This window comes from Egretta garzetta, unplaced genomic scaffold (assembly GCF_000687185.1).
Source record: "Egretta garzetta isolate BGI_Z169 unplaced genomic scaffold, ASM68718v1 scaffold766, whole genome shotgun sequence".
Taxonomy (NCBI): domain Eukaryota; kingdom Metazoa; phylum Chordata; class Aves; order Pelecaniformes; family Ardeidae; genus Egretta; species Egretta garzetta.
This window is the reverse complement of record NW_009260030.1, coordinates 279,916-292,463: the sequence shown is the minus strand read 5'-3', so window position 1 is coordinate 292,463 and position 12,548 is coordinate 279,916. Positions and strand designations below refer to the sequence as shown.

Here is a 12,548-nt window from a genome sequence, read left to right as displayed (position 1 = left end):
AAGAGTGGTGAGGATAGGGACGGCAGAAACCCGAAAGGCCGCACAAGCACTCCTGGGTCCAGCTTCGTATAAGCCAAAGCCCAGCGCTTCTGGTCTCTTGATCCTCGGTTCCTTGGCATGGCTGTGGTAGAAGACAAGGCTCCACTGTCGTCGTTCCTTGACCTTCCACCAGAAGTCACTGCAGGAGTTGTTATTACCTCTGGCTCTATAGATCCATGGAGAGGAAAGTGTGTATAACCTTCTTACCCGCAGGTCATCTGCTGCCTCCATGCTCTTGGCTCCCACCGACCGCATGCTCAACTCACTTCCTGCCTTTTTTTTGTTTTTCCCTTTTTTACCCCTTTCTAAACATTCCTCTTTGGGCTAAGGGCCTCTTGTCATCAGTCTCCAGCGTGTTTCCCAAACACGTCACCAGTCGGCTGAGACGTGAAAAGGTTTCACCATCCCGTGCGGGGACGTAGGCCAGCATCGCCTCTGCCTGATTCAGGTCAAAAAAGAACCCGTGGTTGGGTCAAAGCTCTGCGTCGGTCAAACAAGGTCGGCAGCACAACCTGGGAAACGGTTGCCGCACCAGTCTGGGCTGTCCTCTCTTCTTTGTTGTGATTTTCATATTCCTTTACTTAGGAAAGGCCATTTTCTGTAGGCAGCCACACGTTCGCTCAAAAGCAGCTTTTCTGCCTTCAATTTCCTCCGCGTGGATAATGTGTAAAACCCAAGGGATCGTGGAAGGAAAACACCTTACCCCAGAAGCTGCCCGAGAAATACAGAAGTGCTCATATTGGCTAGGATTTCGCTTAAACACATTTAGTTATTATAAAAATTTGCTCACTGAATAAAATATGGCTTGACCTCTGGATTGTTTCCTCCCAAGAAACGTGACAGCGTCCCTCCTTCTGCTCCATTCAGCCTCCTTGGCAGAGCTGCGAGGTTTTTGTTTTGTTTTGTTACGTTATTGTTGTGTTTAAAAAAAAAAAGAAAACAAAAAAAAACCCCTCGAGCCCCTCTTTTGAGCGGTGTCACGTTAGGATGAATTGGCCAGGGAGGCATGTTTATAGACTGTGTGAAGAACTTTGTCTTTGTGTGGGAATGCTGGTGACACTGGTATGGCTTGCCTGAATGAACTGCGGTGACGCGGCTAATAAGGTGTCCTGCTGAGCACCGCCGCAGCCTTTCTCAGACCTCCCACTTAATGCCATTCAGCTCCAGCTCAGTGTAGCTAATTTTTCCCATTCCCTCAATTCTTTAGGCCTCCTTACAAACAGAAAAGTCAACTTTCACACCGAGGAGAAGATAAGTGCTTTAGGAAATAATCGTGTAAACAGAATGTTACCTTCTGACCTGATGCTGATACCTTGGTCTGGGACAAAACCCAGCTGGCTATTGCATTAGACATGGCTATTAAAGGAATAATGCTGCTGATCCTCCTTACACAGCGCCCTGCGAAATGCTTGAGCCAAATCCCAGAGCCTCTTGTCACACTGAGTCGCGTTCAGCTGCTCTCTCCCATGGCCAAACTGCTGATATTTAGCTGCTTCGTGTCTTCTTTCTTGAAGCGGCACGGGAGGGGGATAAGCGGGAACGCAGGGGGAGGTCGGTCATGTTTCTGATTGCCCTGTTATTTTCTGGCTGAATTTCTGTGCTTTGGAACGCATGTACGGTACGCCATCCAGCTTTTGTAAAAGAGGGGGCGTTTCATAAAGTATCTCTAATTGTAACTGCTATAATGAGTACTTTAAAGGAAATCGCGAAAGGATTTCAGCAATTCCAGTGACACGGCATCGTTCACTCTAAGGTGGTGCAAAGCGATGACTGTCAGTGTTCTGTGTAGGGACTACAACTCGTAACTAGACCCAGATCTCCAGTAGTGTTGAGAAGAGGAACCCCTGCCTCTTACTCATCTGAGTCTTGGTAGGAATCCATGCCTCCTCAGTGGCTTTGGAAAGACTTGCCCATCACAGTCCATTTGGCTGACGCTGCCATCCAGACTGGGCGGTCTGCCTCGACCTCAGGGTAATTCGACATATCCTAGGCTCCAAGACCAAGCCCCGAGCATTTGCTTCTGTGGCGGCGTTGGGCGTCTCTTCAGGTTCTCCTGCCCCGCGGGTCCAGCCGGCCCCCGCTCTGGGCCGGGTAACGCTTCCCGCACAGGCGGGCGATCGAGCCCGGGCTGCAGACATTCGGCGTCGTGGCTCAGAGGGTCTCAGAGGTTTCTCGTAATTCTCCTGGGGCACCCAGAGTAGCAGACAGGTTTTGTCACGGGTCTTTGGGAAAACGTGCTGGGGCTGCCATGCTGAAAAGCACTGATGAGCGGAGGTGGTTTCGCTAGGAGCCGTACCGACACGGCAGAGCAGTTGGCATTTCCAGCGACCTGCAGCTGTTAGACCAAAATAAGAATTAAAACGTATTTATCTTGCAGCAAAGAAATTGCTATAGTAATTTAACATTAATTCGCACCCTTACCAGTGAAGTTTACTCCTTAAGAAAAGGTGTGAACCGTGGATCTGACTCGTCAAAACATTTAAGTGTGTGACTGACTTTAGCTGTAAGCTTCACTTGAAAGCCACAATCGCTTGAGTATTTCTTCCGTTTACTGCCCTGTCCTCTACCAAAAGCTGTCCAGCTCTATTTCAAAAGCTGTTTGTGGGCTGCCTCTTCTCCAAACGCAACAAACTTTGAAAAGAAACAGAATAACCCAGCCATCTGGAAGACTTCTGGTGTAGGGGCACCAGTCGAAAATGCAGAATTAGATTGAAACTGGCAAAACGATGAAGGTAATGTGTTCCGAGTGTGAGGAATCCAACACGGTTACCAAGGACTCCAACACTGTTACCAAGGACTCCTTATGCAATTAAAAGTTCTGTGTTTGTGGGACTAGTAGAGGAGAAATCTTCCGTGGCGTTTGTGTTGCTTTGGAGTCTAACAAGGTCATCGATAAACCCAGTCACGAGCACGCGTTTTCCCCGTGGTCCTTGTTCCCCATATTGCATTTGTTACTTTGATTTCCAAAGCATGCAAAATAAGTTGCAGTGGCAAGGACAGTAGGTTACATGCATATATTAAGTCATTTAAAGCATATTTTATTGTTCAGTATCCCAGGTCATTCGGTAAGTACATAAATGTGCGTATCCCTTGCTGTACTGCCGTTGGTATTTCACAGTACACCTAAATATCACCAGCCATGGAAAGGAGCTACGTCAGAAGCCACGTACGACATCGTTCTTGAGAAGGAACATTGGGACTGTTTAACTCCAGTCGGCCACAAGAGACTCTTCCGAAAACGTCCAACAAGACCAACTGCAAGGGGAGCAACTGGTTAAAATTATCAGGTTTAAAGCTGGCATTGATTTGTATGGAAATCAAGTTTAAATCAGGTAATGTGCAAGGCTATGAAATGGCTGAATTTTAATTAATCGATCGGAAGCAGACTAACCAACTGGTTTGTTCCTTGTTTAGGAGACATTTCAGCTGGCTGGTTTTGGAATAGTCTGTTTATTTGGAAAATCTGTCTTCGCATAATACGATCACAGGCATCGTTCTCTTAATATCAATTTGTTTTAAGATGCCTTCTCTAGACCTTGGTGTCATTCCTGCAGTATCTGTCATTCCTTCGTCAGCAGTAAATGGCAATGAGCAAAGCCAGAACTAAGGTATGAATCAGGGAAGTTGGCAAAGCAAAGTCAGTTTTTCTTATCTATGAGTTGCGCATCAGACTTTGCAATGAAAGCGTTAGCAAATTGGGGTCATGTAAATGGTTTAACTTTTAAGTTCTCATTTTCCTTTACCGTGCCACGGGGGCACTTATCAAACTGATGCTATGCACAGGTCGAGAGTGACAGGTTGTGCTCAGTGCTTGCCAGGAGCTGGCAGGGGACGGTATTTATTAACAGTACCCGCGATAATCTGTCAGTGGAATGGAGGATTTGGAGATTTTCATACCAGAAAAGGATGAGTCTTTGCGAGGGATTTTGCTTCAAATGATCACTGCCTTAGGTCCAATGCACATTAATTTTTCAATAGAATAATATTCCTTACGTAATGGATTACTGTTGACTAAGAGTGTGAGATGTTTCTAAGAGGAGAAGCAGTATCTCGCTGTAAATCCAGTGGTGCCTCTTTCTTTATAGCTTTGAAGAGTCTAAATGGGTGTAATGTATTGGAACTTCTAAAGCCGCTCGAAACGAGTGCCTCCTTGCTGGGCAGGAAGCCTGCGTACCGTGCATTCGCTTGGGATCCCTTACCTGTGCGCCTGGGTCCCTGCCTCGGGCTCAGCTGGGGTCTCTGGCTCCGTAACCCTTGCCTATTCGTGTATTCCCGGCGTGGACACAGTGCACAGCCTTGTGTCTGGTCCTCGTTTCATTTCGTACATACTGTGCGCCCAGTGTCACTGCCGCAGGGTTCTCTGCGTTTTGTCTGCGTACGTTCTTGGTGGGTGCAGCAGGCGCATTTCGGGTGTTACGTGTCTTCCTCAGCCACTGATCGGAAAGAAATTGTTTTGATTCCTCTTTTGAAATCAAGCGTCGAATTGGTGGATTTCCAAAGGCCAGGATCCCTGGAAGCATCTAAAATTGCACGTTGTTAGGAGCACAGTTGTTGTTAGTAATAGATAAGCTCATAATATAATAACAGTTTTTAATCCTTGGAGATTGGAAAGGTGAACAGTAATGCCTTGTTCCCCCATTTAGTTCTGAGCAAAGGCTTGAGAAAAAAGTCAGTCTTGACTCCACATCTGTAAAGATCACCCTCTCGGTGTTGGCTACAACTTCAGTAAAAATCTGCCTTGGACAAGAAGAGAGGACTGTAGCGGCGCCAGGAAGAGCCGTGTGGATCAGCCTCCGCCAGCTGTGGTGACCGACGTTTAGCCCGAACACGTCACCTTTCAGTTCTCGGGGTGCTGACACGTGCTGGCCAACGTTACGGTCGCAGTCGTACAGAGGAGTAAACTCAGAGGGTGTTCCGAACTCGCCGCTCATTTGGGGTTCCTAATTCTTAGCTGCCCAGCCCGAAGCCATCGACCCAAACCTGCGAAGGTGTGAAGTATCCCCGTGGTGCCCGCGAGATGTCTGTGGTGCCCGAGTGCCGGCTCTGCGTTGCTTGTGCTGACTGCTGCAAACTTGCTTTCCTCCTCGCGGCGCTTTCAGCCGGACGGGGAAACGACGGCGTTGTTTTACTGGGGCTGGAGGTAGAATTGCCTACGCGAGGAAAATCAGCCCAAGCCCGTGGTCAGTACATTGTTCCAGTTGTTTTGATCGTGCCAATAATTATTTCTGAGGTGGTGCTTAGAAGATAAGACGCGTGTATCTGTGCATCCTCGCGTATGCGTAAAGGTTTCATTCGCCTGAATGACAGGTTTTGTTTTGCTTTTTTCCAGAATTATAGATCAGCGGTTTGAGAAAGTTTCGTATTTTGTCTTCGGAGATTTCAACTTCAGACTGGATGCCAAAGCAGTGGTAGAGGTAGGACTTCTATTTTTCTTCTGTTGCAGACCCTACCAGGTTTTATTTCTCAAATATTTTTTCCCGTGGGAAAGGTAAAAGTGAGTTAACAAACTAATCTTGATGCTGACATCAGACTTGGCTGAGAACACCCCCACCAGGAACATCTGGCAGGTAACTGAAAGCGCTGCGTGAGTCTGCTGAAGCCGTTAAGCTGGCACACGCTGCGGTTCGGCTCAGTGGTGGCGTGCGACGTGAGCGTCGGCCCTGTGTGCCGGGGGACTGCCGCCCGCGCCGCCCGCTCCCCGTCCTGCGTATGGGAAGGAGAAAGCGTGGGCACCCGTCGGAGGGGAGTCCTGGAGGCTCCGCAGCGCGGGCAGGAGCCTCGCCCCGTGGCAGGCAGGGAGGTTCCTGGTCTGAAATCTCTTTGGGCTTCAGCGCAGGGTGTTTGTTTGCATGTTTGTGACTTTTGCCACGTGTTTATCGCTCACGGTGAATCTCACGGTCATGCACTGCAGGCGGAGTAAGTGCCAGTTTATGTGTCTGCTCTGTGGGGAAAAGAAGAGGGATGTTTCCTAAGCGCCTGTGGTAGAACGCCGCACTTCAAAAATACAAGCAGACTTTGTGCAAAGCTTTGGGACAGTAGCGGCTCAGGGCGGAAGGGTGACGAGGGGATTTGTACAAAGCCAAAAGAACGCAGTAAACCTTTTTCATCATCAGCTGAGATTACCTTGGCTACACTGCTAAAGCTCAGCTCCAGGTAACGTGGGGTCAGAAGTAATATCCAGGTGGAAAATCAATTTAATCTCATGGTTTTCCCTCTTTAATTCTCTGAGATATTGTAGCGTCTTTTTGGTGTCCTTGAGGACGGGCATGTATCTTCTAAGCCAAAAGCTTTTCTCTTGTAAATCAAGCAGTGGGAAGGAAGTGGCCTGCGTGCCGAAGCTGGCCACCCCTCGCAGGGGTGCGCTGCAGGTCTCCCTCCTTACGGGATGGTTAGCCCTTCGCTGGTTGAAAACCAGGAGTTTGATGTTACAGCACGGCGTGTGCAGCTCATGACTTCCTTCTTGGAACCCTTCATACAGTGCAATCATTTAACCAACAAGCTTAAGCATAATTGAAATGAAATTCCAGCCACCGATGCAGAATATGCAGCTTCATACTGCGGATGCCAAGGACCGAATCCTGCTCTGCCACGCTGCAGCTCCCGTAGTTATCATCAGTGCTCATAGATTACTCGGTTTTGAAGAATTCTGCCTGTTTGTTTGCTATTCACCGGTGGTGCAGTGGTGTTACTGAGACTGCTCCTGCCTGAGAACACCACCTCTATCAATCCTGCTGCAGCAGAGTTATCTCCTACGCCCCGTATTGACGAAGGGCACTGTAAGTTTTTCCTGGCTTGCTAACTGCCTAGCAGTCCGCAGGACTGAGACCGCGGAGAATGCTTGCTCCATTACTGGTGGATTAAGATTCCTGTGTGTGTGTCGGTGAGCCCCAGAGCGATCGCCTTCTAAGCGAGCGGTGTCGCTGAGCACCAGTGATGGACGCTGAGCGAACTGCACGCAGGTAGCAAGAGGACCGCTGGTTCTTAGTCCTGACACAGTACTTTTCATCCTACGAATGCTTTGCCAATGTCAGTTAACGCTGTTGTGTATGTGCACACAAGGTGGGATTTGAAGATGACTCAAATTTATTTACCCGCTCGTCCTAGGTAAGGTGCACGCGCGCCTGAGTGCAAGAGGCATTCGAATAACAGAGATTTTCTGTTGCTTTTTTGGAGAAGTAGCACACCCCGCTAACCAGAACTTCACCCAGCTACTTTGCAACATTGATTAAACATACTTAAAGTTGATCCAGAAACTTCCACGTGTCACTTACGTGTGCACAGCTGAAGTCATGTTAAGTTTGATTCGTAGTCTTCTGCGTTTGGCACAGTTTGTAAAGCGGTGTGTCAGGAGGTCCGAAAGACCTAAGAAGTGGTTGTCTGGTGCAGAAGCGGCGCGCTGCACAGCAGCGGTAGGACAGGCAGCGTGTTTCACGGCACCTGAACCCCGGCACAGGCGTGAATGAACCAAGAGTAAGCGCACAGCACTCTGATGGTAAAGCCTGGGTGCCCAGGAGACAGATCAGTTTCTGAAGTCTGGTTTGGAAGGGCAGTTACAGAAAGTCTGGTTTGGAAGGGCAGTTACAGAAAGCCTGGTTTGGAAGGGCAGAGTTGCAGAAAGTCTGGTTTGGAAGGGCAGTTGCAGAAAGTCTGGTTTGGAAGGGCAAAGTTACAGGGCGCCTCTAGTGGGAATTATTCCAGATGGGACCTAGTGCTTTGATCGTATGTTGTACCCCAAACCACTTCACAGACTGGTTTATAAATGCTGTTTCTCAGCTGTGCCGGTTTTGCAGAGCAGGCAGAGGGCAGAGCGCCCTTACCCAAGGCCGTGCGCAGCTGGCGGTGGCAGAACCGGTGCGAAAGCGGCCATGGGGGGGGCTTACCCACCCGGCGCGGGGCCAGCCACGTTCACCACGTGTCACTTACGTGTGCACAGCTGAAGTCATGTTAAGTTTGATTCGTAGTCTTCTGCGTTTGGCACAGTTTGTAAAGCGGTGTGTCAGGAGGTCCGAAAGACCTAAGAAGTGGTTGTCTGGTGCAGAAGCGGCGCGCTGCACAGCAGCGGTAGGACAGGCAGCGTGTTTCACGGCACCTGAACCCCGGCACAGGCGTGAATGAACCAAGAGTAAGCGCACAGCACTCTGATGGTAAAGCCTGGGTGCCCAGGAGACAGATCAGTTTCTGAAGTCTGGTTTGGAAGGGCAGTTACAGAAAGTCTGGTTTGGAAGGGCAGTTGCAGAAAGTCTGGTTTGGAAGGGCAGTTGCAGAAAGTCTGGTTTGGAAGGGCAAAGTTACAGGGCGCCTCTAGTGGGAATTATTCCAGATGGGACCTAGTGCTTTGATCGTATGTTGTACCCCAAACCACTTCACAAACTGGTTTATAAATGCTGTTTCTCAGCTGTGCCGGTTTTGCAGAGCAGGCAGAGGGCAGAGCGCCCTTACCCAAGGCCGTGCGCAGCTGGCGGTGGCAGAACCGGTGCGAAAGCGGCCATGGGGGTGGCTTACCCACCCGGCGCGGTGCCAGCCACGTTAGCCTCTGCTCCTGACGGGGCCTCACGCTCCAGACAACGCCCTGGTCCCTTCTGGCATGTTAAACGTGTGCCTCTGCAGGCCGATAGGAACCAGTCGTTCGACTATCCAGTCAATGCTAGGGATTGTAAGGGTTAATCCATTGACTGTCATCTTTGGGTCTATGACTAAATTTATCTCTGCTTTTCTTGCTGACCTTTTGAATTCCCTCTTGAGACCGCAGTGTGCTGAAGGCTTGGACGCTGGCATGCTATGAGCAGTGCACGTGCTGGAGAGAGGCAGGCTGTGCGTGTGCCGCGCACAAAGAATACGGTGTGTTTCTGAGGGGTTTCGCAATTAAGCCATCGAAAGGGAGAATCTGAGAGCTGTTTGAAACGTGGAGTCCAGGCACTGGAGCGCAGTGTGCTAAATCAGATGCCAAAAATGTTGTGCTTATTAATTAATAGACAATAAATCATTAATATATCATTTATTAAACATTTTATGGGAACCTTAATCTAAAGTCATATTGATTTCCTTGCTAGGAAAATCTGCTTTACTGTTGTTGGAGTAATCCAGGGGGGGATCAATAAAACAGGTACAGGCTTCTGGCAATTCTGAGATCCATGTGTGCATTAACAAGTGCATCGTCCGGAGGGATAAACTGGCAAGAAAGAAATAGGACGTCTGTAGCATAACAAGCATAGCAAATACAATTGTTTTGTAGTAGATTTGAATTATAGTTTGAGCATAATTTGTAGCCTGGGATAATGATGTTCGGAGAAATGCCTACAGCTCGTCCATTTAAAGCATTTTGAAGTTGTCCTCAGCCTGAGAAGGGCCAATAAGGTGGCTCCGGTTGAGCCCAGTTTTCCTGGGCCGACACATGATTCAAAATACAGGGAGCATGAGAAGACCTGGAACCACAAGTTTTTTTCCTGAAGTCTCAGGCATTGGTGTGCTCTGGGTGTGTAGCAGGCATCGGGGACACCAGGGTCCCTTCGCCGGGTCTCGGCCGGTGACTCCCCATGCTAGCTTTGGCTGCGAGATGTCCTAAGGCGCGCGTGGTACCACCCTCTCCTTGGGACGGGCTAAAGCCCCCGGCGACTGTTCACCTGAACGTAGACCCAGGGAAGCGTAAATGCTCCCAAGTGTTGATTACAAAGGTTCGGTATCGCTCTAGCGATACGCCTCAGAAGTTTGTCTTGTAGCTGAATCGCTGGCAGATCACCACCCTGGCTCACTGCATCAACAGGCTGCAGAACGAGCATTGCCTCATTACTTCGTTACCCGCACAGCTAATCAATGGCTCGATCCAGTGGTCCGTCAGCTGGTGTCTGCTCTGGCACAGCTCAGGTGCTGCAGGAGCAGGATTTTGCCCGTTACCCCGCTAATGACGCTGCCCCAGCTGTGCGTGCCCAGGAGGCGCCGCGTGGTCCTGACCCATCCTGGGCGTGCGTGGCGGAGCCATGAGGTCGGTCCCGCTGCCTAAGCAGATAAATGCCACTACTTTGGTATCGCAAAGCGTCCGGAAAATCTTCCGATAGCAGTCTGGCCCCCTGGAAGGCACCGCCTTTTGGAGGATCTGTTGTGGACCCATTCGGGCCAGGAAACCGCTGGCACTTTTGCACTGCTGCTCGTGATGTCTCGCTGGCATTGCATTCGTTTAGTGCTAAGCATCTTCAGGTCCTCATTCTTTGTGCTAGAAGAGTTTCCAGAAATAAACCTCGTAAGGAATGTGTTTAGTAGGGCAGAAGAAAGATCTACGCTTCCTCAGGTTTTTATCGTTTTAAGGTATGCTCTAAGACTTTATTTTTTTTCCAATCGTCAGCTAATCCTGCACATGCGAAGTTGGCTGAGTATTTTGCTGCTGTTTAAATTCAAAGATTGCCCATTGAATTTTTGTTTTTAAATGCTAGGTTTTTGGGGTGGTACAGCACTCTAAGTATTTGCTCGCTGCTTCCAGGTACCTTCCAGCACATCCATTCCCAGCGTGTGATGGAAGTGTTGACCACATGTACCGACTTGCTGTAAACTTTTATATTAGTTCGACTATGAATTCTGGTGTGTAACAGCTCCTCTGCGATGTTTCCGATGCAGGCGTCGTCACAGCACTTCATAGGAACGTGAATTTGTGATGTTTCTTTGTGTAGAAGATGGTTCTCCTATAATTTTTCCAGAAGTTCTGCTCTCCCCATGCTTTAAAGATAATACAGATAGGTCACCGTAGTCTTTACCAGAAATACACTGCAAATTTGTGGTAGTGTGTGTGACAGAGGTGGTTTTTCTTTCCTGGAAAATTACCTTCTACAACTGAATTGCAAGGCGATGCGATGCGGTGACGTTAAGGAAATGCGCGGCAGCAGGGAGGTAAGCTGTCGGCTGCAGTTGCAAGAATGTTACAGAAATTTAAAAATTATTATGAGTTAGTGTTTTGGTTCTTCAAGAAATGTGTGAGGGCAAATGCTGGGAGGTTCTGAAATCAAAGGAGATTAGTTGGCTATCAACTTAATGAAACAGGATATTAAATTGCTCTGAAGCACATGAAGGGTAAGCAGGGAACTTGAGTTTGTGGAGGGATAAATGAGGGGGTTCTTTACATAGAACTGAGGAGGACAGGCTCTTTTTGTTTGATATGAGAAATTAAAGAAATGAAGTTGCTGTGAGTGAACATGTGGAAGTAAGTTAATTTTCTCTGTCGGTCCCTGAGAGCAAGCAGCTTATCACCTGCTGCCACTGCTGCAGACCACACAGGGTTTCACGCCAAGATGGGTCCAAGGCCATCGTAATCTCCACTCTTACCATTATGTATATGTATTTAATTTTTTTTTTAATTGAAACAACTTATTAGCATATCATATTTTCTGTAAACTCTACAAACACTTGCTAGTGTAAATGTGGAAGCAGAATTGGTCCCATAAATCTCCCCTTGCTCCTCATTCACATGGATCTATGGAAGTGCAAGTGGGAGGGTCGTGACCCCATCAGTAAATTCGTAGGGCTGCCTGTGCACTGGCATCCCGCGCGGGCTGTCATTTTGTGTCTTTAACATGCAGAGGTGCCCTTTCCCCTCCGTTTGTTAGCGCAAATCTTTAAAATAAAGAGAGAGTTCCCACTCCCGCTTGCCCAGCACTTTGCTGGAACTTGGAGGTTGGCGTGGAGCGTCCATCAGGAGCTGCCTCCTCTCGCCGTTAGCCCACACCAGCCCAGGGCATCACAGCTCGCAGCATCGGCTGTGGTCATCGGTAGAAATATTTCTCCTCTTCCTTCTGTTTCAGTGAGTCAGCTTTCCAGCCTTGCCTCACTTAAATCACCATTCAAGTGTTAGTGGGTCTAGACCAAGCAAGGGGATTTTTGCTGTCATCTGGCCATAGTAACAGTCTGGTTTAATCTTTGAGGATTACTGTATTTTCATATTTTAAAAAAAATGAGTTATGCACTGAAACTCTTATGCGTAAATCTTCCTCATCCTACTTGCCCATCTTGGGAAAGTACAGTCAGGCTTAATAAACCAGGCTTATTTTGACTGTTTTGGAATAAAAACCTGTTTCTGGCGAGACTGCTGATTCAAAAGTCTCCTAAGTTCCTTGTACCTCCAAGAAAAGAAGAAGGATCATTGTATGCTCCTCAATCCCAGGAACTGCAGCTCAGGAATTTAAAGTTCAGTATGCAAACCGTAGGTCTTCAGGAGGAGGTCGTATAAATCACAGAATTCATTTGCTCAAGGTAAACCATAACCTTCGCTTGTGCCCAAGCCACTTTGACAAGTGAGCATTCAGGAGAAATTAGTAATGTTTAATTGTATTAAAAATACTGGCATGGCATAAAGAAGTGTACATAGTCGTGGGTGTATGCAATTCTGCCTCCCTATCCAAAACCAAGCCGGACGTTGTTGGCTTTTCTGGCCAGTGGGGACGTGCAGGTGTCTATACATATGTGTTTAAGAGCTCAGCTGCGTCCGTTTAATTCACAGCCACGCGCTGAGCTCTGGTCGCTACCGCTCA

At 48.4% G+C, this 12,548-nt stretch overlaps 1 protein-coding gene across 1 annotated transcript in view; it reads left to right on the top strand.

Annotated features, from left to right (window-relative positions):
- INPP5A (inositol polyphosphate-5-phosphatase A) overlaps positions 1-12,548 on the top strand; it is a 111,718-nt gene that overhangs the window by 31,127 nt on the left and 68,043 nt on the right. The window contains exon 5 of the mRNA XM_009641035.2: positions 5,369-5,453. Coding sequence (XP_009639330.2) covers positions 5,369-5,453 — 85 coding nt within the window. The remainder of the gene's footprint in view (positions 1-5,368; positions 5,454-12,548) is intronic.